Here is a 26,303-nt window from a genome sequence, read left to right on the forward strand (position 1 = left end):
CTACTTCGACTTCTGCATTGCAATTCTGTTGCGCATATGAAGAAAATCAAGAGTAAGTTTAAATTTATTTGCTTTATATATACAATGTGCCATCAGATTGTGTGGTTTTACATTCCATATTTACATTGGAACAGGTCTACCAAATGTGTGTTTCAAAAGTTGGTGTATATATGTCTCCCTTTCCGTCAACCGTGGCCTTCTTAAATTGAGAGAAGCATTCAATTCAGTTGTCTACTCAAATACCAGGAAGAAGCTATTCATCCATTTCACTATTGATTGAGCTGATTTAGTAAATGTCCATGTTAAACCATGTTAACATTGATTAAAAGCATGGAGGGAAATGAGAAAGGAAGAGTCCCTGATGACAGTATAACATTTTATTAATGTTCTCTTGAGGAAGGAAGAAGTACTCATCTCTGTATACGCGTGCAAGTGAATGTCTATAGTTTTTTTAAATGGGTTAAATGGCCATTGAAAAGATTTCTTAAAACATGAAACAGAAAAAGACAATTATCTAGAAATGATTGGTCAGCCTATACATATACATTAAGGAGGTACAACATGTGCTGCAGAATATCTTGGTTAAAGATCAAAATAATTGTCCAAAGGTTCCAGTATCTTCAGGAGGGCTGATTGCTATCTGCTCTAATGAGTAAGTACAAAGTCCTTAATCTAGTTCTCTTTATTAAAACATGTTGGTGTGTATCTTCCAGGTCACTGCAATTATAATATGCATTAAATCAAAAATGAGTGGAAAGCAATAGCCTACCTGTACCTATCCTAAAACAATGTATGCATGTATCACAATAACCTACAAGTACACATAAAATGGGATAGAAATAAGAATATTCTTTTCAAGTTATTCCAGAGGGAAAAGATCCAGAAGATGAGATATGAGTTACATAGTTGTTTTCATTGATAGCACCTCAATGATGTAAACCTTTTAAATGATAGTACTTATTTTGATGTTAAAAGGCCAGAATTGTTTCAGGGTTATTATTATCCAGCTTCTCAAAATAAATAAATGTATTATTCAGCAGTATGTGAAACACAATTCTGAATCAATATGCAACACAAAGTATTTTAAAGTGTCTTTGTAAAAATGGTAAATCAAGGATATCCAAGCCCGTGCTGGGGGAAAACATGCCAGTGAGGCAGGAGCTCGGTAGCAGATGTCTGTTTGCTTTTTTTTTTTGATTATTATTTTACATAATGTGGTGTGTTTGTATGTGAACCGATGGTTTCCTGGCATATGAGGCAGGAAGTGTGTATGTGGGGGGGGGAAGCCTGTGCTCCGAGCTGATAAAACAAAACTGATTGAACATACCAAAACCTTTTCTGTGCTCATCCACACCCTATTATGGTTGGCAAAATCTAGGTTAACCCAGACCAGTGGAAATCTTTCAATCTCTCAAAACTATATACAACTCTAAATACTCCAACTTTTCTCTAAGGATAATTTCTGATGAAGAAGCCAACATATTATTTTTATAACCTAATTTGTAAAAGTCATACCAAAAGAATAAATATATTGCAATATAATAATAAAACAATGTGGTCAGTTCTTAATATGATTATCATTTTCAATGGTGGCTCAGAAAATGAGGTTTGGATAAATGTATGGAGGCGTAGACAGGTGGCTCCAGACTAGAGCTCAACAAAGAGCTCTAACGTTATCCACCATTTCCTGGCACGATTACAAGCATTAGCTTGTGTATATTCGCTGTTGCTCGTATCATTAGTAATGTATCTTTCGTTTTTTATTTGATGTTTGCCCATATCACTGGTTAAGCATTGAGGTACATTTGTGTTATTACCAAAGGTACAACCAGACTAAAGGCATCTATTATATAGGCCTATGTATACTTTTTCCAACTCTTTTGTTTTAAGATTTGACGCATTTATGATTCATAAAAATGCAGGTTAACGTTAAAATACAACAGCGAGATCCTGGCGCCTGCAATGCGATGCTCTGTCACTCAGATCACCTTCAGCCTCTTCACCAGGATGAATGCAGTGTCCTCTATCTTGAAACACCAACGTGTGCAGTGCAGTGGGCCAGTAAACTACCCGGGCAGGCAGCTTGTGCAGTCCGACCATGGACGTGAGACCCACTAACGGTGAACTCCCTCAGTGTAGGGGCGGCCCTTGTGTGGGAGCCTCCGCTATGCAGAGAAGGGGCGGGGCCTGAACTCATTTTAACGGCTTCAGCTCCTCGCGAGCAATGCGGTGTCACCGTTCTAGCTATTCTGCCTCTTTTCTGCTCGGTTATTCTGGGCTCTTTAGCGGCTCAACGCTATCGTATATGTGTCGCTAGGAACTTGTTTGATAACATTCTGAAAGAGGGAATCGTATTTCGGGATAAAAAAAAATAACTGCGTGTTTTTACGATGAAATCACGTCGACCCTTTGAGGTATTTTGCCCATCTTTGTCAGACCTCGTCTTGGCGTCGTTTTCTTCTCGTTAGCTGCTCGTTCGTCTACAGCTACAGAGGGAGCTAGCTGCTGCTGCTACAATGTGGGGTAGGAGTGACTTTGAAGATGGATATGAATCTTATAAAACAGGTGAGCTTCCTCCGTATCATAAGTAACCCAACGGGGACGTTGCTACAAGTATAGCGCGGTACATAACGGGGATAATTAGCGGCGATCAGGAGGGCTTATGCTAAGCTAGCGCTGTCCATCATCCTGCTTTATTGGGAGTCGCAGATGGATAACGTTACCAACTTCACTGGAAACTGTCACTGACATTGTTCATATATAAGAGGGTGTGACGAATATGTTTTGAGCCTTCGCACCAAATGACGAGGACACACGAAGGCCTTTTTGCCACAGTCATTAATATAAATCAAATGCTTTTGTTTCCATCGACGCGTGAACAGTGTCCTCTTAAATGCGATGCGAACGAGGCGTATGTCCAACTCTGTCACTGTTGAGTTGTCAACGCAACATTCTTATAATAAATGTCTCTTCCTACTTAATTCATAATTTCTTAACCAATTCAATAATTGGGCACCATGCAAGATTTTCCTTTCAGAAGTCATGCTTATGTAAACTGCATTCTAACTACATTGGGATATGTGGGGCCCTTCTGTTATGTGATAGGCTAAAGAGAATTGACATAACCATCATCATTGATGTATCCTTCTCGGTGTATATACAAGGGCAAACACACGCACACACTAAGATAGATGCCGGACATAAAACCATTATAGGTAGTAGGTAATACGTGGAATGCACAATTTCCTGAACGGTTGACAATTATTCTGCTGCATAATCTTTCTTCATAGCAAAATACAGCTGTGTTCCACTTGGTTTTCATTCCTTCAACAAGAGACATTGTAACTGCAAATTGCAGAAAAAGAGAATCAATCTGAATTGAGTCAATCTGAATCCAGCAACCTATCCAATACGTCACAGTAGACTGGGACCATTACCAACATACACATTTGATACCACAAGATCAGAGAATTCTGAGCAAATGTGTCATGTTCTCATCCTCTTATCCTCGCTTCCTCCTCCTCACCCATCCCCCATTACTTATATAGGACAGGCTAAACAACTCCTGTCTAACTGGATTAAACTTTTAAAATAGAGCAGGTTTTCAACAGAGGGAGAAGACAAGGGCACTCTAGTAATTAGCCACCTTGTCATGAGCCAAGAGCTATAATTCATTTTGTATAATTTAAATTCTTACAAAATATGTTTACTAAACCTTTAGCAGTGGTTTCCATGTTAACCAACATACTGGTATATGTCTCATACAATGTATGGTTGGTTGTAGGGATGTGCATCTATTCGTTCAAGCACAATTTGATTGTGTATCGTCTTATCATAACCTACATATTGGATATGTAAGGTATGATAAGTTACAGAAACAAGCTTTTGGTTCGAAAAGATCTGAAGGTCTGAAATGGAGACCATATGGACATGTAGAGCTTGTTCTGGGCAGCGGTTGACTGCGACGTCCGAGAGAGGGTAAAGCTTCTCTCCTATGAGGACACCACTCTTGTGGAATTCAGTATTTGCACTGATTTGTTTCAATAACTTTTTGAAACGGGCTTCTCTACACCATTAAACTCTTTACTTGACCTTGTTCTCTTTGGGAGAACACTAGTCAAAACAACATGTTTAATTGAAAATGGTAAACATGTTTTGTGACGTTTATGGTTGAGCCTCAGTCGTCTTCAGAAACAAACTATTTATGTTTCGTCGATTGTTAAGGTCCATGGTTTGAGCTCCCAAACATAGACACCTTTTCAATGCTTAGACCATTTTATACAGTCAATGGCTTGGACTCAGCGGCACATATCACATGGGACCAGGGTGTTAGCAACTGACGATGCGACCCAGAACTGTATTTAAGTCTTTGGTTCACAGCGGGTAATTCCAAAGATCCGATGTGACATCGCAAAGTAATTCAAACCGATTTAGTTTTGTCCCTGAAAATTCACTATGGCATCAGAATGCATCTGTTGCCAAGAGTGTGCTATCGCCACCTGGGCTTTCATTCATTTTGTGCCTACTTCGTTTAGATGTATTCACTAAATCCAGAATTTGTGTCTCATCTTTGGTTGACCATTAAAAATTGTATTTTATCTTTTAACACCTTTCTTCTTGTAGGCTCTAGTTGCACCAGCAATCCAGGATGGGTGTCTGGCTGCGAGTCAGGGTGGCAAGGCAACCCCTCTGCTCCCAGCAACGGTAACCAAGCGCGACGCCACAGCACAGCATCCGACAGCGGAGACACAGGCATCGGCACCTCGTGCTCAGACAGTGTGGAAGGTAGGGCAAAGCCAAACCTCTGTTTTACTTCCTTTGTATGGACAGGAAATGTTTGTTGTTCAACTGGCTAATGATGGGCATTCAAAAGTAAACCGGACCCACATGGGAAAAGCGAAATATGAATTTGTTCAATACACATAGAATCCGTTTTTGTTATTGGAAAAAGAGAGAACAAATCGTTTTCTTTTTTATTTTCTATTCCAACATGAAAGGTGAATTAAACTCATGTACACAGACCGCATTCCCACCCAGTCTCTGAACACGGTACAGACCTGACAAACATGCTGAATTATGAAGTGAAACTAAATTGAAATTCACAACGATTATCAGGCAAATTTACATAGCTTTCTCATGCAAACATTTTTGATCAGTTTCCTAGGCAATATGCCATCGCTGCCCTCTGAGTAGTTGGGAGATGGGCCAAATGCAGAGGCCAGATTTCCCCTCTGGGATCAGTGTAGTGTTTGGTAATTGTAGAAATAAATCTCACAGGTTTTGACTTTGATATCTTTCACATTGACAGTTAAATGTCAAATGTCGCCGTTCACAGCGCTTACTTCAATTCACTATTTAACTGTTCCCCTTCCAATTTTTTTAAAAAGGTTTGTTTTAAACTTGGCTTTACAGTTTAAAATAGTTTAGCCATTTAGATGCTGTAAAAAGTTAATACTGTGCTCCATACCTGTTCCACTTACAAAGACTAAACTTTGTGAACAAACCACCATTGCTTAAAGACTATCTCAAAATGACCCTATTCTCACTTGAAATATTTGAAATATAGATATATATTTCCAAAATCCGAATCATGATCGGCATTTTATGGGATATTGAATGAGTTTTAATGGTCACTTTCACCAAAATCCACATAATCACAAGTTCTTCTACTACATTTGTACATTTAGAGGTGAACATTAGAATCATGACCATCGTTTTTTTAATTGCGCCGTTGCTACAGGGGGGAGGGAAAGAGACAATTAAAAGAGGAAAATAAATAAGGTTGGCTAAAGTAGGACACATCTTGGTCTTTTTGTCTCCTATGTGTTGGCTGCGACCATGTTTGCATGTGTGTAAATGTATGCATGTATAAATCAGGGATGCGAGAAACATCTGTTTCCAATATAATTTGACCTAGTCACTTGGTTGTGCCGATTCTGCCTAAGAGAATTGCGTGGACAGCAATATAGCTCTCAATAATATAGGTCTTAGTGATAAGACATTTTGTAAAGTACTTGTATGGTTATTCATGATTATGTTGTCCACAAGCTCTGTACTGGCCGAAACCACATGATTCCAAACGCCAATGGTGCTATATTGCTTTACATTTTAGGAAGTCCCCAATGTCAGTGTCACTACTTGGTTCATCTATTGGACAGGAAGGCTGAGAGACAGAGGGCCCCGGGTCATGTCTGGGTGCTGAATTGGGTCATCCAGCAGGGTAAAGAGTCCTGGCATCATTTCATGCACAGTATGGACATGAATATAGGTCAACCATGATGCATAATGCTGGAATGTAGATCACTGATGATGTAAAGGGGTCTGATTGGCTTGCTCTGCAAGGATGTTCTTTTATTCTCTGAGCAGGTCAGAGACCTCTGTCCCTTTACATTTAGGATGTTCTGCTAGGTTTGAACCTAATGTTCCATCTCACTGTGATATCAAGTCAAGTAAACAATAGTTGTGTACCCCTTAATCACAGTTCCAGTCTCGGGGCTTGGCCTGTAAGGCCATATCTTTGACATATATTGCAAGTGACTTCTCTTAAACAGACGCGTTACAATTTACATATTATGTTACTGGGGGGGAGACACTATTAAAATGTCATGCCAAGTAATACCTATTCATTAAATCGATAACATCTTAAAGGGGTAGTTCGGAATTTTGGACATCGGACCTCAATTCCAAATGAGCCAGTGTGTTATTTATCATTGGAGACTGTTTTCAACATGTTTCATTCAGTCCTTCTAGTTGCAGAGATCGCTGGTGCAAGGCTAGCGTAAGTCGATGGGATCTGCTAGCCTGCCAATAAAAACTGTTTTACCCACTCCACAGTACACCCGAGGCAAACCAATTATATTGCCAGACTATCAATGTAAATGTCTGTGTTAGAAAAAAAACTACCCTTGCATCGCATTGCATTTAGTTTTATAATCCCTGTAGTTAGGGTTAGCAGGCTCAGTGCGGGACTGATATTACCTGGAGTGCGCTTCTGTTTTCATTCTGCTGTAGTGAATTGGTTGCTACACCGTTGCTACAATTTCACAAAGTGAAATTCCAACTCTACTGAGAAAGTAGTCCCTCAAAATGTAATGCGATTTTATTGGCAGGCTAGCAGATCCCATCGACTTGCGCTAGCCTAGCACTAGCGATTTCTGCAACTAGAAGGACTGAATGAAACTTGTTGAAAACGGTCTCCAATGATAAATAACACACTGGCTCACTTGGAAATGAGGTGCGATGTCCAAAATTCCAAACTAACCCTTTAACAAAGCCGTTAATATTGTAAATAGAGTAAAATTGCATTTTAATATATTGTTTTAATTCCTCTTGCTTAATGTTTAGATTATATCTTGTTTCTCAACCTGACCTAGGCGCTGTCCTTTCATGTGCAAGGGTTCTTATACTTATACCTTGTTCACATAGCATATATCGCTTTTGTTCAGCCAGCAATCGATATGCATTGTCAGTTTAGTGCAAAAATGATCCAGATAAATTAATTAGCGGTGAGTAATTTAAAATCTGTAGATGTGTAATGTCTGCTGATTTTGTTAGCCCATGTCATTTCTTTGTATACCCTTGAACCCTTAAGCATATAATAACATTTAATGCCACTCAGCTAATATCCTTGACTTGTCCATCTGGCCATTTGCGGTCTATTAAATCAGTTGGGGTAATTTGGGGGATCAGACAGCAGGGCCGTTTATGAGCTAATCCTTAAAAATAATATTAATCTTTAAAATGCCAGAAAACATGTCTCAGAACCTTTTAAATAATATCTATTATATCATGATCGAGGGCCTATCCAGTGTATGTAACCATTGTGTAATATCTTCTACTTTGGTAGTTTTGCTTCTCTAAAATCATGCAGTTTGGTGCGATTTTGGACAGGGAGGAGCAGCTGCTCCATGGAGCTCGAGTGCCTGATGGTCTCATCTCATTAGGACAACAACAAGGAGGGGGATGTCGTTATATTTGCAATAGGATTTACAAGAGGTTTTGGGGTGATTTGGATTAGGAGTTGTGTGTGTCCTAACCTTTACAACCCATTTGTAGCATAAACCTTGTATATCTAAATGACAAATGCAATTATTATAAAATCTCTAAACAATTGAATGTAGATGTATAGCACTGTTAATTAATAATCTATTTTATGAGTTGGTGTCTTTCTAGTTTATACCTTTCCAAAATCTCATCTACCTTTTAAAAAAAAAAAAAAAAAAATCTAATGACTGCTCTGTGACTCACTTGGTCAACTGCAACGTAGCAAGTGATCTACCAATCATCTGCGCATTCAGGCAGACATTTCTTAATCAATTTACCGTTAAATTACCCTACTTGCATTTTGTAGGGGTGTTCCCGGGGGAATGTACCATTTTGCTGGGGGGATTTATTGGTGGATTCTTAAAATATGCAGAATTACATTGAACTTTGTCTCTGAACTTCTAATTTTGTTAATATAATTAACAGCCTACCTAAGTCAGTAGGCTCACTTGCAAACTGTACATATTAATAAAAATTTGCTGGTACATTTGGAAAGTTACCTAACTTACCTACTGACTGTTCAACATCAAATGCTTAATAACGACCATTGTACTATGTGTTACTGTTTTGTGTAGTTGAATGAGTGGCAGCCCCATACAATTGTCCCCTTGTGTGTGTCACTTGTGTAGAGCTGTTATATAAAAGGAGCTACGTACAAACCGAGTACACAAATCTGTGGGGTATGCAAGCTTTGCTGAATGAATCATTGGATCTTCATCTGCGTCAAAGAACAAGTCGGGGAAACTTGATCTTCAATGCTTGTTTATTATTTTGGTACTGTTAACATGTGACAGGTTCCCTTCCACTGCATAGCCTTTGTCCCTAGTATCCCCAGCCGCCTTGGTTGACCTCTAATTTATGTGCTACGGCAAAAGTGACAAGAATCATGACAACAGCTCGAGTGTCTATAATGCCAGCTCAGCGGGCGTTCTTTGTGGAGCTGTCTCAAAGCCCAGTTTGCAGCTGGTCCTTGTAGCTGGTGATGCAATATCCTCTCTTGTTATAACCCCTGACCAGAATTGTACGATTCAGCTAGTACACTTGTATCCCAGATCTCTGGGACCAATGGTAAAACTATGTAGCTTTGCTACATAGTTTACATGTTTTTTTTTAGCTTTGCTACATAGTCTACTTTTGCTACATTTGCATATATATTTTTCTTTATTATGCTTTTGTAAAACATCCTTTGCCTCAAAGTTAGAAGCACATTTGGGTCGGATCCTTAAGTACAGGTCATGCATTAACACGTATAGGCCCTCTCATTTACTAAAACGGTTTTACTCAGACATGTGCGCATACACCCATGGGTGGGCTCACATGTTAAGTCCATTACTCCATAATGCCTTGCGCTTCTAAAACATGTGGTAAAGTTTGATGACTGATGTGTGTGTGCTAACTGATGCGTGTGCTTTTGCAATCCAGCCTGAATTGAATGGGAAGTTAAAGTTGAAAGTTGTCTACTGTATGCTTGTAGTGATTCAGAGATGTCAGGAATTAATATTGCTTTTCTAAAAAAAAAAAAAAAAAGAGCACAGAAATTTTATCTCTTGCTACATAACAATACATCACAATTATCGCAATACAGGATGTTAAATGGTAGGCACTTGTTCCGACATGGATGGTTATTATAGTTTAATCTTATGGAGTCTGGGTTTGGGCATACCTCTATTTATTCTGGAAAAGAAACGGAACCAGATATCTTAAAATTACAAAGTTTATTCAATAGTGGAAAATAATTATTATTACAGCAAGACTTTTTGGTGAATGAATAAAATACAATGAGTGAATAAATACTTGAACATCAAGTTAGTGCTGATGTGTTTGTATTTGGGTCTCCAAACCACTTTGCTTTAGTACCTCCAGAGTGCACTATTATTTTCTGTAATCTTAGGTTTTTTGGGTTTGCTTTGAGCTTTTGTTGCTAGTAGTTGGCATCAGGTGTACATATCGGTGCATTTGTTGTAGTCTCAGTGCATCCTTTATTCCTAAAAAACAATATTTTTTCCATTCCAATTAAAGTAATAATCGTTCTAATTGTTTCCAAATGCCTTACTCAGATTGTACACCATGGCATTAGAATACGTCATTTTTGCGAATAATTTGTAATGCTTTGTCTTTAAACTTGAATGTTTAACCTTTTTTACTGCAGTGCAACCCTAACCCTAACGCCTTTTCAAATTGGAGGATGATGGATTTCATTCATCATTACTGCTTTAACTGTTCCTGGTCTAAAAATAGTGTTTTAATAACATGTTTACTACACTGGTATTTTGTGTTGTTTATACTATTGTGACCAACTTAATTAGTTTCTAATGTTAATTATTTTCTCTTTCAGACCACTCCAGCTCCAGCACCACTCCGTTGTCCTTCCACCCATTAGTCCACCATCGCTCTGCCCCAGGAGGGAGTTCCACTGGTACTCTTCCCACAGCACACGTCCTCCCCTCACCCTCCCCGTCCTCCTCGGGTTCAGCCAAGCTCAGTGTGGCGACCTCACCTTGCGGCACCAGTCCCTGGAGCAGCCTCTGTCAGCTATCGACGCCAGCCGCCTCCTCTCGGTCAGACCTGCCGGGGTCGCTGGACATGAAGGACCCCCAGCCCATCAGGAGGTGGTCGTCTCTGACCCGGCTCTCGGCGGGGACCGAGAGAAGCACCGGCAAGGGCTTGGGCAACCGTTGCAAACTGGATCCTCACGGGTCTCTGGACAGAAAACTCCTACACGGGTACCGGCACGACTCTCTCGGCCCGGCGAACATGGACGCGTATCTCTCTACGGCGTCTCACTTCAATCCCCTGCTGCGCTCGCCCGGCGCCGCTGACCCACATTTGTGGTACGACCGTGGGGGTAGACCAAGCGGCGTCGGACAAGGGACGGATTCGTCTCGCTCGTCTGCCCTGTCGTCTCCCCTCAAGCCCCGGAGCCTTGACCTGAACTACAGTGCCTTACCTGAGAGCAGGCTGGGCCCAGGCGGTCCTGGGCATGGCTTCACCAATCAGAGAGGCCTGTCCTTTGCTCAGCAGGCGGTGGGCGGCTCTCCCATTCAGCCAGCCATCAGAACTCAGATGTGGCTGAGTGAGCAGATGGAGTACAGGCCCGGCTCAGAGTTGGGCAAAGTTGTACCAGAAGTGGAAGGCGGAGCAGAGAGCAGTTTGCTATTGGCATGGCAACAAGAGCACCAGCACAGAGAGAGACTACGGCAGGAGGGCGAATTGAACCAGGTAAGCTAAGACATGCGATGGTGACCAGCAAACCTGGGAGTAAGATCGACGTTAAGGGGAAAAGGTGAAGTGAACTGGAGTGATAGGTAAAAGCTGAAAGAGTAACGCCTTAAATTGATACTCAAACAATAGCTTGCTATATTTGTGAAAATCAACCCTAAAAATACTCTACTACTGTACTCTAAATCCCAAAAATTTATGAAATTAATTAATGAAAATAAGGGACCGATCCTATTTTCTGAATGAGTAAAGATATATTTATAGGGATAAATTATTTATTTAAAGATTTTGATATACTTGGTGTTGGATAACCCACATTGTTTTTAATTTATATTTAGATATTCTATCTTAATCTTAAAATGTTGCCCATTGCCCAGAGAAGAGAGTGCAGTGGCTGGTTGTCTTTCTGACCTTGTGTGGCTGCTTGTGGTATTTGCTATTCTCTCCTTTCTGCCACTCAATTAATCAAACGTAGTGGTCGTCCGAAGTCACATTAAACCTGCAATCTCTAGTAAGTACACTACTTAACACTGCACTTCTTGCAACATTTTTAATTGGATACAATAAAGTGGTTTTAATGCCCAATAGAGCCACAAAGGAGCAGCTAATAGGTAATGGGTTACATTTTGTCATTAGGTTTTAAATATATCACTCGCTGTCTCCCATTGACCCTTTGGAGCCGTAACTGGATTGATGGATGGATGAATGAGCAAATGGATGAATTCAGTCATGCCATCTTCTTCTTTGGCCTGATGACAGTCCACTTTTCTGGAGAATGTCCGGCTACATTCCACTTCTATTAGGACAGGGGAGGGAAGCACATTGTGACTTGAGACCACAGGCATGCAACAAATACATACACACCCAATGATGGAACATTGCATAAGCATGTTATTCAATCCATGTTTATTGTGTATAAGTAGCATGTGGCTCTTGTGCTAAGTGCCTTTCATGCAGCATCAAAACCAGTGACAACAAGTAACCAAGTAGTGCCCTCTAGTGCCCTGTGCATGTTTCAAAACAAGTCTTTTGTGATGGTAGTTCTACGAGGAGCCATGTTGTCAGGCAATCTAATTAAATCTCAGGGCTAACACAGCCGTAAATCTTCTTACACAAGGAGCACGATGATGTACATGAGCAGCAGGCAGATGAGGATGAGACAGAAGTTCACGAAAAGCTCCTGCAGGTTCCGTCTGGCCTGCGGGGGAACGTCAATGGCCTGGGAGGCCCGGCGCATGGCGTTGCGCGTTAGGTGCTGTACTTTCTCCATGGGGACCACTTGTGGAGGTACGGGCTGGTGCTGACTGACACTAGGCTGAGATCGATAAGGAGTGGGACCCCAAGCACTAAGCCCTGGCAAACTTTGTGGGCAGAAAATGTTTGCTGAAAATAGTCCAGCTCCGCTTTGAGGGTCCAGTGGTCACAGGATATTTAGAAGACGTCTCCAGCGTATGTCGTCTCCTGTGGTTAGTTGGAACGAATCAGCTGGTGCTAATCTGTTATAATAAAGGCATAGATCCTTGGCTGGCTGGTCAGGATGAGGTTGAAGACGGTCAGAAGGAGCAGACTTTGAATAATGAGATTGCAGTAGCCTGGGAGAATAGGGAGAGGTATATGAAAGAGTTATAGAAGGGAACCATGAGTATACTAATGTTGGCCTATTTTTTTTAGAGACCTATTTGTATTCCATAGAACAGAATTAATAATAATGTCAATTATGAATATTATTAGTAACAGTCAGAACAATATTTTATTTCTAAGACACTTTTTATTTATCATATATTCATGATATTTGTACTATGTCAACCAGGGGTCTTTTTCTCTGTGTGTGTGTGTGTGTGTGTGTGTGTGTGTGTGTGTGTGTGTGTGTGTGTGTGTGTGTGTGTGTGTGTGTGTGTGTGTGTGTGTGTGTGTGTGTGTGTGTGTGTGTGTGTGTGTGTGTGTGTGTGTGTGTGTGAGAGAGTGTGAGTGATAAAGTTTTGGCTTCTGCTTTGAACCTTTCCATGACGGTGAGCATCAGTTGCTATTGTGATGCTATACAAGGTCATTGGGAATATTTTGGGTGCAGTTGTGCAATTGTTTTCTTAAAGATACATTTTGTTTAATGTCTCCATGTAAAAAAAATGGTTGTTATTCATAACAGCTCATAGTTTTTTGAAGTATCCTTTTAAGCAGTTGTGTTGGTTGTGGCAAAAAAGGACATAGTATTGTATGATTACAATTATACATTCAACACATTAAAAAATCCTGACATTTTTCTTCAGAACCACTATAGTTTTCATTTTACTTAATTTAGTAATCCCACTTCTATGCTTAGCTTGTGCTTCGGCTAACTAAGATTTGTTGTTGATTCATAACATGCTCAGACCTGACTTAAGTCTCTGACTGTTCCCATGTGTAAAAAGAAGAAAACTTTAATTCTTACCTTCCAAAATGGAGATATTTGTAGCGAAGGATACCTGGCTTTATTGCAAATATGTGTGTTAGTCTCTCTCTGTCGCTGTCTGTGTGGAGCACAGGAGTGCCCTGCTATTTTGTGGGATCACTGGTCTGTTGGAATGGAACAGTACGTGTTGATGGGAGGTGACTTGGAGGGGGTGGAGAGCAATGAGTCCTATCCAGAGGCACAGAGGACAAAAAGGGCAAATATTAAGCTGCATGTTGTCAAACCCCCATTTTAGCCTGAAAATCCTCAGCCCAAACTCGAGTTATTCTCAGATAAAGCTGGATCTACAGTTCTGTGTCTGTCTTGGTCGAGCTGCCTGCATTCATACCTTCAAGAGGACGTGTACAGCACATTACGGGGGCAGTAGAGCGTTCAAGACCACAACAGGAACACATGTTCCAAGTCTGTTCCATTGAAAATATGTTAAACAGCAATATGTATACTGTATATATGTGAAGAAATATGTTTTAAAATCCTACAAATGTAAAGCTGAAGATCGCTTGGTGTATCGCAAACAAAGGAAATGACTTTTGATTTTGCCAGGTGCATTAATTGTCTGGCCATCAAAAATGCACTACGCCCATTCCCTGCTCGACCAATCAGCGTTAAGTTGACGTGTCTCCCAAGCAGCCAAAGGGGTGTGTTCAGGTCTCTAGTGTGGATCTTTGTAGATCTTCTCATACATGCTGAAAGTAGAAAATCTTTTCTACCCTGTTCTTCTGTTGTTGTGGAGTAGGTGGCCTTTCGGCACACCAAACATTGTTGCCGCAAATGTGCATTTGCTTCATTCAATTTTTCCCTCAAAGCATTGAAAAGTTGTTTATTTTTATTCACAAGGGATGTTTAGATTAGTAAATATTTGACTTAATGCGTACATAAAATGATCACAGGATTTGGCTTTGCCGTACCATGTTAACTATGAACTAATCCGTGATCTAAATGTATCCACTAATCTCCAACCTCTAAGGCTATGTTTTGTACACATTAGTCTCTCAAATCGGACTTTAGATAAATATCTAAAGTCTTATGGCTGACGAGCTTAAATCTGTGTGATCTGGGCGTTTCACTTCCTTTCTCTTCATATGTTTTTCGACCAATCTTGCCGCTAGAGGAGGGATCCGTAAGCATGCCATTGACAAACCCAACCTGCAGTTACGAGGAAACCCTAAAAAAGCCTATGTGAAGCTTTCAAATGCACACCGTGTAGACTGGCCACTGTGGAAAAGGGCATGTTAAAATCTGATTGCATCATCCACTTTACAGTGCGATTTTATAACTGTTTAAGTTGTGCGATAAATATTTTGCATTTTACAATAGTTTGAATACGAATTCATGCATTTTCCTATAATGAAGGTTATCTATTAAAGATAACTTTCATTTGAATTGATTTGCTCAGCTATATTTATTTTATTATTGATTCTGTTCACTATAGGCACTGAGTAGGATGACTTTATGATTTTGTAGGATGATTAGGATGATTCAGTAGGATGAAATAAAATCAGTAGAATGATTTTATGAGGTGGCATCTCAAGCACCTGTGTTTGACAAGCAAGATTCATTATTTGAACCAATTAGGGAAGAGATGTCCTGATTGGTCAAAAATTACCAGAAGCCGTCCAAAAATTTAAATTGGCTTATAGGAGGCAGGCTCAGTCGACTTGAAAGCGGATATTCTCACAACACATTTCACTCAGTAATACCTGACAGATGGTTAGGGCATTTCTATCAAATAACTATTAAATAATAGCTCTTATATCTCAACCACAGCACTTGAACTGCCACAATGTGGCACGTATCGTTTCCTAGTAATCACATGCTTATCCCAGAATTCATGAACACATATGCAACTCATACACTCGATTATAAGTCAGGCTAACTTTCCAGACCCTGATCTTCTACCAGGAATTCACATATCTTTGTTCTAAAAATAACTGTATTGTCCTAAGTGGTATTTTAACGGGTGGGTGCAGTATGGTGTTGACCTTCTGATTAGAGGACAAAGCCGTTTGTTACAGGGAGGGGGTGAAAAGTCGTGGGTTGAGAACTTGAAACCTCCTGCTCTCAAGCAATTATATTAATAGTTAATTAAATTGTTAATTACAAACCGCATGTTCTGAAAATGTTAAACATTTCCTTTAATAAGGCCAAGAATCTGCTTCCCTCATCGAAAACAGCTTCCTGTCTATGACAGCTCCAGAAACCAGATCTAGGGTAGATATAGGATTGTCTTTCTGATGAAGCTAAACTTGTACCGCAACCTAGTTGTAGATGGTTAAACAGATACTGAGTTTTTCGTCTTCTATACCTTGCCAATCAGCCTGGAGACCATCCTGATCATCATCCTCCATTCTGTTTGGCTAAACGGATCAGTCTAGACCTCTAGCCCCCCTCATTGTTTTCATGTGGGCCGGATTTGGGCAAGAGTAATTGCCCTGACTCCCTCAGCCAATCAGCGTAACAAGCCAGTCTGAAGAATGGCTTCTTTTTGCTCGTACATACTCTTGTTCTTGGTTAATATTTGCTAGGTATATTTCTGCAATAACTGAACTCAAGGCTTTGTTTACTCTATCAATGTTAACGTTACCGCTCATTGCTTTGGGAGATGTCTTTAGTGTTTTGCCAGTGGCGGCTTCCATTTTAACATCATTAACTACAAGTCCCTGATTGGCCCAGATTACATTGTCCATTCTGGAAGTTGGTGTGGGTGGCGGGAGGTCCGGACTGATCCGTGTAGCCAAACAGTATGTGAAGTCACGTGATCAGGATGGTCTCCAGGATACTTCCCAATAACCATCAAGAGTAAAAAACATCTACCACTGTGATGCATCACATAACTCCAATTCTGGTTCAGATAGATTCTGGTTGAGGCCACTTGCCTTACAAACTAGCGTAGTTGACCTGAATTTGACTATACGTGTCACACAAATGTTATGATGTTATACATCTGTTTACATGATGGCTTATGTCCGTTTATAGCTTGTCTTTAACCGGTGTATTTTTGTGTGATGTGTGTATTTCAGATGCTGTCTGGGACATCGCTACCCGTCAACACTCTGGTGAAGATTAAAGAGGGACTGCTAAGACAAAGGGAACTGGAGATTGATCGGTACGGCACCAGTAATACACACAGACACTCTGAAGCACACCTGCCATACCTTTCAAGAGTGCCCTTGTCAAGTTCTAATCTATTGGCATACAGCAGTGCATAGCTACAAGCTCTGTGTCCCCAAACGGGGTGACACTGTAACAAGTGGGCCAAGGGCCCAGGGCATGAGTGTTGGTGCGAGTGTGGCTGTGTGCATGTCAAACACAGATCAACACTGAGAAACTAACCGGGGAACTGGAGGAACTCGGGAGCTGTTCTGTGTTTTCTAAGCATTCGTAGATGTGGAACATTGAATGAACCAAGCTACCAGTAGCAGGCATACATTAGAGCTGTGGCTCATGTGTCGCTGAAACATGCATGATCTCATGTCATGCCATCCCAAGTGGTGTTGTCACCGTATCACACACCAAATGTTACCATGCTACAGAAGTACATTTTATCCAAATGATCCAGGTGGTAATATGGAATTGTGCATTGGATTCATTTTGTGCAGTTGATCCTAAATCATACATTTATTCATATATTAACAAATCAAATGCAGCTCTATTTATTTATTTGTTTATTTAAAAGGGACAATGCAATTGAATCAATTTACATTTTTAGTTTACACTCAAAATGTAAATGTCAAAATGTAATGAGTTAGCATAAAAGCTAATGAACATTCGGAGATGCATTGTTCCAGAGACATGAACATTTTTGGGCACTTTACTGGCTTGGAAAGAATGCCAGCAAGTCAAAACAGCCAATTTCCAGCAAGCCGGAGCTACATTAATGGAATAATGAACAGTCAATTGATGTTCCCAGAGGGGAATGTAACGATTCTCTCATGTCATGTTCATCTTGACCTTTTCTTTGCTTCCAGACAAAAGCAGCAGATCTTTCAACTCCATGCTAGAATCAGAGAAAATGAGCTCAGAGCACAGCAGTTCCTTCACAACCAGAGGGATCCGTCCGATCAGTCCTACATTCTCAAACCTAAGGTAGTGACTTAAAAAATTCATACACTGATTTTCTGTATCATTTAGCTTTCATCATTTCGACCATTTGCGCTTCAATCCCTGATTACAATATGTTTTTTTGTGATGTTTTTCCATTAGGATTCTCTGCATGATTCAGTGTCTGTGAGCTTGAGCGGACCACCGTCTGAAAGCCTGTGCTGCAACAGAGGAGAGCTGGGCAGGAAGCTTGCTGACGCCGAACTTGAGGTCCTTCACCTCAACGAGTTCCTCAAGCAGAACACACAGAAATACACGGAGGACATCAAGAAACTGGAGGAGAAGGTATGATGGCAAAGTGGTTAACAGGGGGGTGCATCATTGCTATTGGAAGGGGGTGCATCAGGTTGGAAATACAGCCACTCAAGTTTTGACTTTAGCACTTTCATAGATGAGCATTAAATGTATTCCACTCTCACCCCCTTTGTGTTCCCTATGGTATACTGCCATAGGGAACCTTTGTACTCTTTAAAGTCTGAACTTATTTCGAGCTTCCTCTATTTCGTGCACACCAGTCCGCTCCCTCGTTTGTATGCATGCTTTGATGTAAGCTGCTTTGCCTCAGATCAATATTTTAACCACAGACGCCCACTTCATAACACGGCTAATACTGCAAATGCAAGTGCTTTCATCAGTTTGCCCTCGGCTCAATCACCATTGTTTAACCTCATTCTGCGATGAATAGTGGCTTATCTGACAGTTATTTACGTGGAAAATCTTTAATACAAAATAAGGGATGGCGATGGTCTGAATATCTATATATAGGAATCCAACACCCTGTAACACCTGGATCAACGCAAATACAATTAAGAGTATGATGACGTGGCGTCCTTTCTCTTTAGATGAAGACGAGAGATCGTTACATAAGCAGTCTGAAGAAGAAATGCCAAAGGGAGACGGAGCAGAACAAGGAGAAGCAGCAGCGCATAGAAACCCTGGAGAAGTACCTGGCCGACCTCCCGTCCCTGGATGAGGTGCAGTCACAGACCCTGCAGGTAACTCACGTTGCATTCTTCAACGTTGATGGCAATGCCTTGGAAAATGTTTGGCCTAGATTTCTGGTTCTAACTTGCCTTGCATTACATGCCATAATTAAATGCCAAATATGTATGGAACGTATATTTCCTCATTCAAGTGATGATAAATATCTCAGAATTTCTAAGCCAGTTTAGTTATAGTTACAAGTACTTGTATGTATATGTTGTAAATGTATATTTATGTGTACATATGCATATTCTATGTTTCATGTTTGTTGGTAACTTTGTTGGTAACATGTTTGTTAATAACCTTGGTGGTTATATTTTAGGTTATATATTACTCTTATTTGAGACCATGGTGACCAACAGTTTCCTTTGGGATTAACTCTGAATCTGAAATACTGAATCGGCGTGTGTGTGTGTGTGTTTCAGCTTGAAGAGGCGCAGAAAAAGGCTCAGGATCTGGAGGAGACTGTGTCTCAGCTGGAGAAGACTCTGGTGCAAGAGGGGGCTCTGTTGAAAGACAAGGACTGTGTGATTCAGGCCCAGTCACTCAAAGAGAAGGAGCTGATGGCCGCTGTGCACAGGTGGGGTTCTGTCGGTCACTAGTTTTGCATATTTTTATGTGCCCAGTAGAAGCAGAGGATTGCATTTGCCTATTGCTCCCTTGTTTTCTTAAGACATTCATGTCAACCAAATTGAGTGGTTCTCTCTAAACTAATAGTAAATACGATAAGAAATGTCTAAATTGGGGTAGATTACATATTTGGGTTAACCTTAGAGCAATGGGAAAAAATCTCTGAAACGCTTAATGTCAACCCATATTATATGACATGATGCTTAATTCAACGTGTCTTTAAGCTTTGCTCTACATGTCTCGCTGAGCATGGTTGTAGACCCAGAGACAACGCAGCCGGAGGGTGTATAAATATATACATGTGTGTATTGTCTCGTGCCTTAGCCTGCAGCAGAAGGTTGAGCACTGTTTGAAGGACGGGGTGCGACTCCCTATGTTGGACCTGAAGCACCTGGAGGTGGAGAACACACAGCTGCTAAAGCAGCAGGAGCAGAGCAGCAAGGTACCAGCCTGTACACACACACACACACACACACACACACACACACACACACACACACACACACACACACACACACACACACACACACACACACACACACACACACACACACACACACACACACACGCGCGCAGCCATGCATACAAACTCACCAATATGAACCCAGTTAACCAGGCTTCTAATATGCTATTCCGTCCCTCCAGCTGATTGACCAGCAGAAGAAGCAGATAGAGAGACTATCTGCACAATTGACGGTAAGAATTCCCTCATTCCCATGCATCATTAGTAGGGATGAACCGACGCAGCGAACAATTCACTTTCACTTGGCTTGTTCTTCGGTGTTGCCAACACCTCTGATTTCTTTATTACGACCAAATGAAACGGATCTCAGAACCTCTCTGTGTGTCTCCCCCAGAACCAAAGGCACTCAGAAGACGGGTTGCCAGGGCGTCCTGTGGCACCGGTCCACATGCAGGACGTCAACCTGCTGCTGAAGGAGATGTCGCTCTGCCTGCTGGACCTCAAGGCTCTCTGCAGCGTCCTCTCTCAGAGGGCCCAGGGGCAGGAGCCCAACCTAGCGCTGCTGCTCGGGATCAAATGTGAGTGAGCGGTGCATCACACCGCATTACAACACTACACACCACAACACAACACACACACGCACACACACACAATGATGCCTTGTTCTGAATGACCAGACCATTGACATGACCATCTTATCAAGATTAATTTCACGTTTTGTCGTTTTAGCATTTGTTCTTCTGGTAGCAAAATATGCACGCATAGATGTGTGTGTTGTGGAGGTGTTAGTGACTAAGGTGTGAGTACCTCCTCTTCCCTCCATCCAGCCATGGGCTTCTCCGGGGAGGAGAACGAGAGCAGCGACGTGACTGAGGAGGACAACATGCTGAGGACCAAAGTGCAGGAGGTGAGCCAGCTGAGGAGCAACATTGACGAGCTGCGGAGGACCGTCTCGGACCGCTACGCGCAGGACATGGGAGAGAACTGTATCACGCAGTGACCCGGCCCTGGGGCGTCCAGCCTGTTCTCCACACACTTTCCCTCCTTTTCCAACACGCCAGCAGAGGGAGCCTCGCTTTCCTGAATCGATCTGTTTTTCAAAATGTTTTTCAGAATAATTCTTATTATTCTTATTCTTATTCTAAAAACTTGGGCTTGACTTATTATCTTAACATCTCCCATCTACTTATCTTAAACCATGGTTCCCACCGTTTGGGTGAACACCGAAAATGAGGAAATCAAGCATTTATGGGAGGGAAGTTTGAAGCAGGTACATGAACACGGAACAGTCCGTAGGGGTTGTACTGCTGCCATGAAAGAGTGGATTATTGTCTTCATGCCCTTCTGATCATTGGACCAAGCTTTAAAACGAGTTCACATGAAGCAGTCTTTGTTTTCCCCTGCAGGCAGGGGAAAACGTTGTCAACGTTTCTCTTTTCTTGGCATCGGTTTTGTTTTTAAAGAGCCAGTGAACCCACTGTTTCAGATGGAATACGCACACTATGTGATTTTAAAGAAATGCGTTTTTGGCTGAGGCACTCAGACGTCATGAAAAGAAGGCTGCCTACAGTGTGGCTCGTTCAGGGAGACTGGCAGAAACAAAACCAGTTTGGGTTCACTGGCTCTTTAGGATAGACTGGTTACCACGGATGTCTGGTGACTCATTGAAGAGGTTGTCATTGTGTGGAGGTCCTTCTTCGTCAGTCAGAATATATGTATTTTCAACACATCCCACATGTCGCAGTCAAGCAGAAATCCAAGTGCCTCCTTTTGATTGAAGGATGTTCCTTCAGTGTTGACTGCAGAGAAGATGGCCAGATTGTCATTCTTTTCCATGACATCTGGTACAGAGGCTGGCCCCTGTTTTTTGTTAAACTACAGAATGAATATGTATATAGTAGCTCCATCAATTTAAATACAATACGATATAGATCATATTGTCAACATTTAAAGACCAAACATGTTGGTTACACATTTCCCAACCAAATGTCAAATGTAATTGAGACCCTCAAAGAATAGCAAAGCCCAGCTTATTTTCACACACCCGACGGAATGGGTGCTGAAATGAGAAACTCCCACAATATTCATTGAAGGGGAACTAGAACTCACCCAGCAAAGCACAAACCACCACCGGAAAATAAAATGTCCTGCATGAATCGTATCCATTTCAAGAGACAGATTTTAACAGATCATATGAAGCTCACTCAGAGGTTGTTAACACACAACTCTCAGATCTGAGAGTTATGAAAGAGATTTTTAAAATAAGCTAGCCATAAAGGAGTCCATGTAGGGAGGGAGGTTACTCTCTGCCATTGAGAAGCATTGCAATCACACACCTGTGATTGAGCTAGGATAATGCAATGAGTGCAAAATCTGAGGTGTGGATGAATTTCCCCAACCAATCAGGGTGGCCTTTAAAGTGCGTCTAGGGTGACTGGGTCCCAGGCCCCCCCAGTCGAAGGACATCTCGGCCACTCTTGCCTTCTTCAGGTTGTGTATCGCTGTCACTTGCAGTATCATGTGAGTGGTGCCTCCCATGCAAGGAGAGAAAGTACACTATGCAAAAACAGGAGAAGCCCGTGTTGTGTGATTGGACCTTTGTTTGGTTCTCAGATGGATGAAACAAAACAAGATAAAGGTTGGATGGGCCTTAAAACCAGATGACAATTTTGTTGCTTTTAATGGAGCGGTGACAAAGCCTGAAGATGCTTAAGTGGTCGAAATGTGGTAGCAAGCTCCAGAAAACCTCTGGAGGAAATCATGTTATTGCAAAATAAGTGATTTCTCGCTAAAGCCAGTATAGTCTAAATCTCAGCATTTCTTTGGTGTGAATGCATGGATGGAGTGAAATTTCATGAAAGGACCTCATGTGGGCATAATAATAAATGATGGGTGTCGCGGGTCGACCTCTTCAATAACCTTCACATAAATACTGAACTCATAAAACAAACATTTCGTGAATTTCCGTTAGCCGATCTTAAAGGGAATATGTTTTTTTGTAGTGTGTGTTTGTCTGGGTTGTGTTTTAAATATTCCAAATTAACAAAATCTACAATATAGTGGTGCGATTGTGGAGGAATAGTTGAGATAAAAATGTGGGATAATTAATTTAGTATTGTAATCACACACACACACACACACACACACACACACACACACACACACACACACACACACACACACACACACACACACACACACACTCTCTAATAACAACACACATCGTCACACCATGAATAATTTTAATAGATTAATTCCCTAGAAATATTCAATCATTTTTATATTAAGATTATACAAGTATTCTTATGTCAAAATTGCATTCCACACCACATGACCACCAGGTCATATTCTACTTAATTTATTGGCACAGTACAGTAAAGTCTTAATTTATTCTGCAATATGCCTCCACACGTGAAAACAGTCTTTAATATAACTTGATATATTTCAAACCTCTTCCTCAGCAATATTAACTCGTGAAATATAATATGGACCTGGTCCATGCTACATTTCCATGACCTTGGTCGTTGCTTATTAATGACCTAGTTCAGGTAAAATTCAGGTGTCTACATTTTTGTTCTAACAGCAGGTCTCTTTTTGTAGAAAGTTTATAATGTTTATCTCTTGCTGTGCTCTGGTGTGCGCTGAAGCCATAGCACGCAGACACCCATCACAGGCTTTTATGTGGAGCAAGAGCGCTATGGACTTCATTGTCCAAGCTAAATAATAACTTCCTTCTTTTGACAAACCAAATAAGCAGACCTTGCTGTAAGAAACGTTACGTAACAACGAAAAGTAGTCCAGACTTTGGAGAGTAAGCGTTTATTCATAATGTTGGGCACCAAATGTGGAGGATGAGTGCATAATGCATGGATGTTATCTGGACAACCACTCTCCTGTCGTCATGTATTTAACAGTTGGGTGATTATTATGTTAAAAATAGCGCATCAATGCCTATATTTTCCCTTAACGCCCGAGGGGAACAGACAGTACGTTACAGAAGTGTTTTTTGTTTACTTGAGCCCTTTGGGAAATGTATACAGAAAGTAGTGGCAAACCATTTTGAGCTTTACTATATATTAATTTATGTTGCCTAATGTTGGTGGATACCATTCCAAATTTATTTTTTCCAAAGTCTGAATTTGATTTAAAGGAAAACCAAAACCCCACTGTTGTGGTAGACACTTTTTTTAGGGGCGGAGCTATATTGCTGTTCAGGGTTTCTGCTCTTGTACAAGCCACTCCCACGCGGGCGTTGTAGCCCCAAAATGGCCAATTACAGATAACTCGTGCAATAGCATGCATTTAACTCCTTGGGCAATCTTATCCTACTTGTTTTAAACGCTATGCATTTAGGTCGAGATTTGGACCAGGATCAATCCTTTACACTATGTAACCTATCTAAAATAAGTAGTATTAGGGTATGGTTTTCCTTTAAGTTGATGACAGCAAGTCATAATGATGTATAATTGAAACGCACATTACGGTTCTGTGTTTCTAAGAATCGACGTTGATTGATTTATAGAGATTTTTTAGGTACATGACTTTATCTATGCAATTTTAAACATTAACCAGCGCAGGTCATGTGCAGGCAAATACAATATAAGGTATTCTCCTGTGCCTTGGCTCTCATGCGGCTCTCTATGCAGTAGGTGACATGAAAGAGTATTCATAATTCCAATTGACAGTTTGAAAAAGAGCATGCTTACATGCTGATGTGTATGTTATAATTCCTCAGTCTTAAGCTTCAGTATACCAACTTTAACATTGCACAAAATGTTTTTACTGTTACAAAAAGGTTATATTGTAAAGATTCTTCTTGTTGCTCTTTTAAGATGTTGAGGTTGTATAACCATGTCTGAGTGTAGACCTGGTTGTGTGGTTAATGGAGAGGAATCAATATGATTGCTCAAACATAGGCCGAAACAATGCATACACATGCCCAGTTAACAAAAAAGGGAAGATCAGCAAAGCTTTGTGGTGAAGCTGAAGAATGTTCTTGGTGGTTATTGCACTGCAGATTAACAATGTAACTTGTGTGGGTTTAAGTCAATGATAAGTCAATTGATTAATTGGATGCCTAAAGCCAACTATATTCTGCAAATGACTGTATGAAGCTTGTAGGGACACGCAATTTGAATATAATCATCTACCTTTCAGATCAGATCCATTGTAAGGATAAAGATTAATGTATTTTTTCTTTTTTTTTTCTTATTTCCAAGGATATTGTACCACTTATCTTTTGGTTTCCCTGTGTGTTATTTTGTTATCATTTTGGTGGTAAATGCTATTCCAATCTGGGAAGCAATGCTACCAAAAGCTCAAAATCAAAAGACAAAGTATTGGGCTGGCTATCTCAATGCACTGCTGTCTGTTTATGTGGACTATACATAACAAAGCCAGTAAATGGCTTCTGGAACTTTATCTATAGAAATATCTTGGTCATATTGTATTGTTTTAAGCTTGTTTATGAATGCCAAAGTTCTATTTATATATTCCTAAACAGTATTAACATGTTTTGTTTAGTTTGTTTTTCAAAATGTAAACAGTTATTTGTTTTTGGTTATTTGTTAAAAATAAATATTTTTTCTAGAGTTTGAGTAGTTTATGCGTTTGTGTTCAAAGACACAGGAAAAAAATCTTCATGTTTTGTAAGATATTCACATAATTTCACCAAGTGAAACAGCCTGCTTTTCATATTAATTAGCCACAAAACCAACTAGTTCCTCCTAAAATGGCTGTAATAGGATTTGGTTCACAAATCCTTTTAAATGCTGTAGAAAAGCAATCTGATATATTTAGCCAATATGTATACAGCTTGTTGCAAACCAAAATTAGTGTCCTGGAGTCAACTTAGTCAACTTACATATTAAAAAAGTCGAGATACATCTAGATATATTTTTCATCCTTGTTTTGGAGTGGTACCACTGCATTGATTGTCATAAAACTATTTTTTGGATATGTGCTTTACTTATCTCATCCTCTTCTCCATATTTCCCCATCCTTTCCTAAACCAATTTGCCATCAATCCTCTTCTCTAGAAATAATACTAACGATTGGGGATATTAAGGGCAATTGATTGGATCTAGTTGAGTCTTTCTTGGCTTCCGTAAAGGAATTTCTACTCCTTCCAGGCTGGCAGTTTTTCTTTGTAGACTTTCTTCAGAGCCCATATGGATTAGAGAGCACAAGCCAATAAAGATTGCCTATCAAATATTTCTGTTATCTTTTTACTATATTTTCAATGTGAAATTCCAGGTCACTTATATTATCAAATAAATCTTAATTTTTCAATAGTAATAGACCAATTGATTGAAAAGTATTAAGACAGACCTATATTGCATGTTGTTTTAAGACCCTTCTGCCCGTAGATGGCGACATTTCATTATGTTGGATGTGGCTATAGACGGGTCCCACCCA

The 26,303-nt window shown here is 40.6% G+C and overlaps 2 protein-coding genes across 3 annotated transcripts; one reads left to right on the plus strand and one right to left on the minus strand.

The window, feature by feature from the left end:
- Nucleotides 1-9: 9 nt before the first annotated feature.
- Nucleotides 10-25,458, plus strand: cep85l (centrosomal protein 85L). Of its 2 annotated transcripts, none has more exons than XM_084483874.1 (12): nt 10-52; nt 4,624-4,785; nt 10,379-11,262; nt 16,729-16,814; nt 17,677-17,794; nt 17,912-18,094; nt 18,652-18,804; nt 19,219-19,373; nt 19,748-19,865; nt 20,069-20,119; nt 20,281-20,464; nt 20,714-25,458. In XM_084483874.1, the coding sequence occupies exons 1-12, from the start codon at nt 37-39 to the stop codon at nt 20,884-20,886; spliced, it is 2,283 nt and encodes a 760-aa protein (XP_084340000.1). In that variant the 5' UTR covers nt 10-36; the 3' UTR covers nt 20,887-25,458. The 2 variants fall into 2 exon arrangements, with proteins under 2 accessions (XP_084340000.1, XP_084339999.1); XM_084483873.1 differs by lacking the exon at nt 10-52 and adding an exon at nt 2,287-2,565.
- Nucleotides 11,274-13,808, minus strand: pln1 (phospholamban 1). Its single transcript, XM_084483875.1, has 3 exons — nt 13,688-13,808; nt 12,375-12,854; nt 11,274-12,058 (listed from the first exon to the last, which is right to left on the minus strand). Exons 2-3 carry the CDS (start codon nt 12,530-12,532, stop codon nt 12,046-12,048), a joined length of 171 nt encoding a protein of 56 aa, XP_084340001.1. The 5' UTR covers nt 12,533-12,854; nt 13,688-13,808; the 3' UTR covers nt 11,274-12,045.
- Nucleotides 25,459-26,303: the final 845 nt, after the last annotated feature.

The sequence above is a fragment of the Micromesistius poutassou genome (assembly GCF_964030765.1).
Source record: "Micromesistius poutassou genome assembly, chromosome: 19".
NCBI classification, from domain to species: Eukaryota; Metazoa; Chordata; class Actinopteri; order Gadiformes; family Gadidae; genus Micromesistius; species Micromesistius poutassou.

Bases quoted from the DNA above. Each gene is read 5' to 3' on its own strand.
- cep85l (XM_084483873.1), top strand. From the start codon at position 2,517: ATGTGGGGTAGGAGTGACTTTGAAGATGGATATGAATCTTATAAAACA. The intron at 2,566-4,623 runs GTGAGCTTCCTC...TTCTTCTTGTAG, and splicing joins ATATGAATCTTATAAAACAG to GCTCTAGTTGCACCAGCAAT. The intron at 19,374-19,747 runs GTGGGGTTCTGT...CTCGTGCCTTAG, and splicing joins CTGATGGCCGCTGTGCACAG to CCTGCAGCAGAAGGTTGAGC.
- pln1 (XM_084483875.1), bottom strand. From the start codon at position 12,532: ATGGAGAAAGTACAGCACCTAACGCGCAACGCCATGCGCCGGGCCTCC.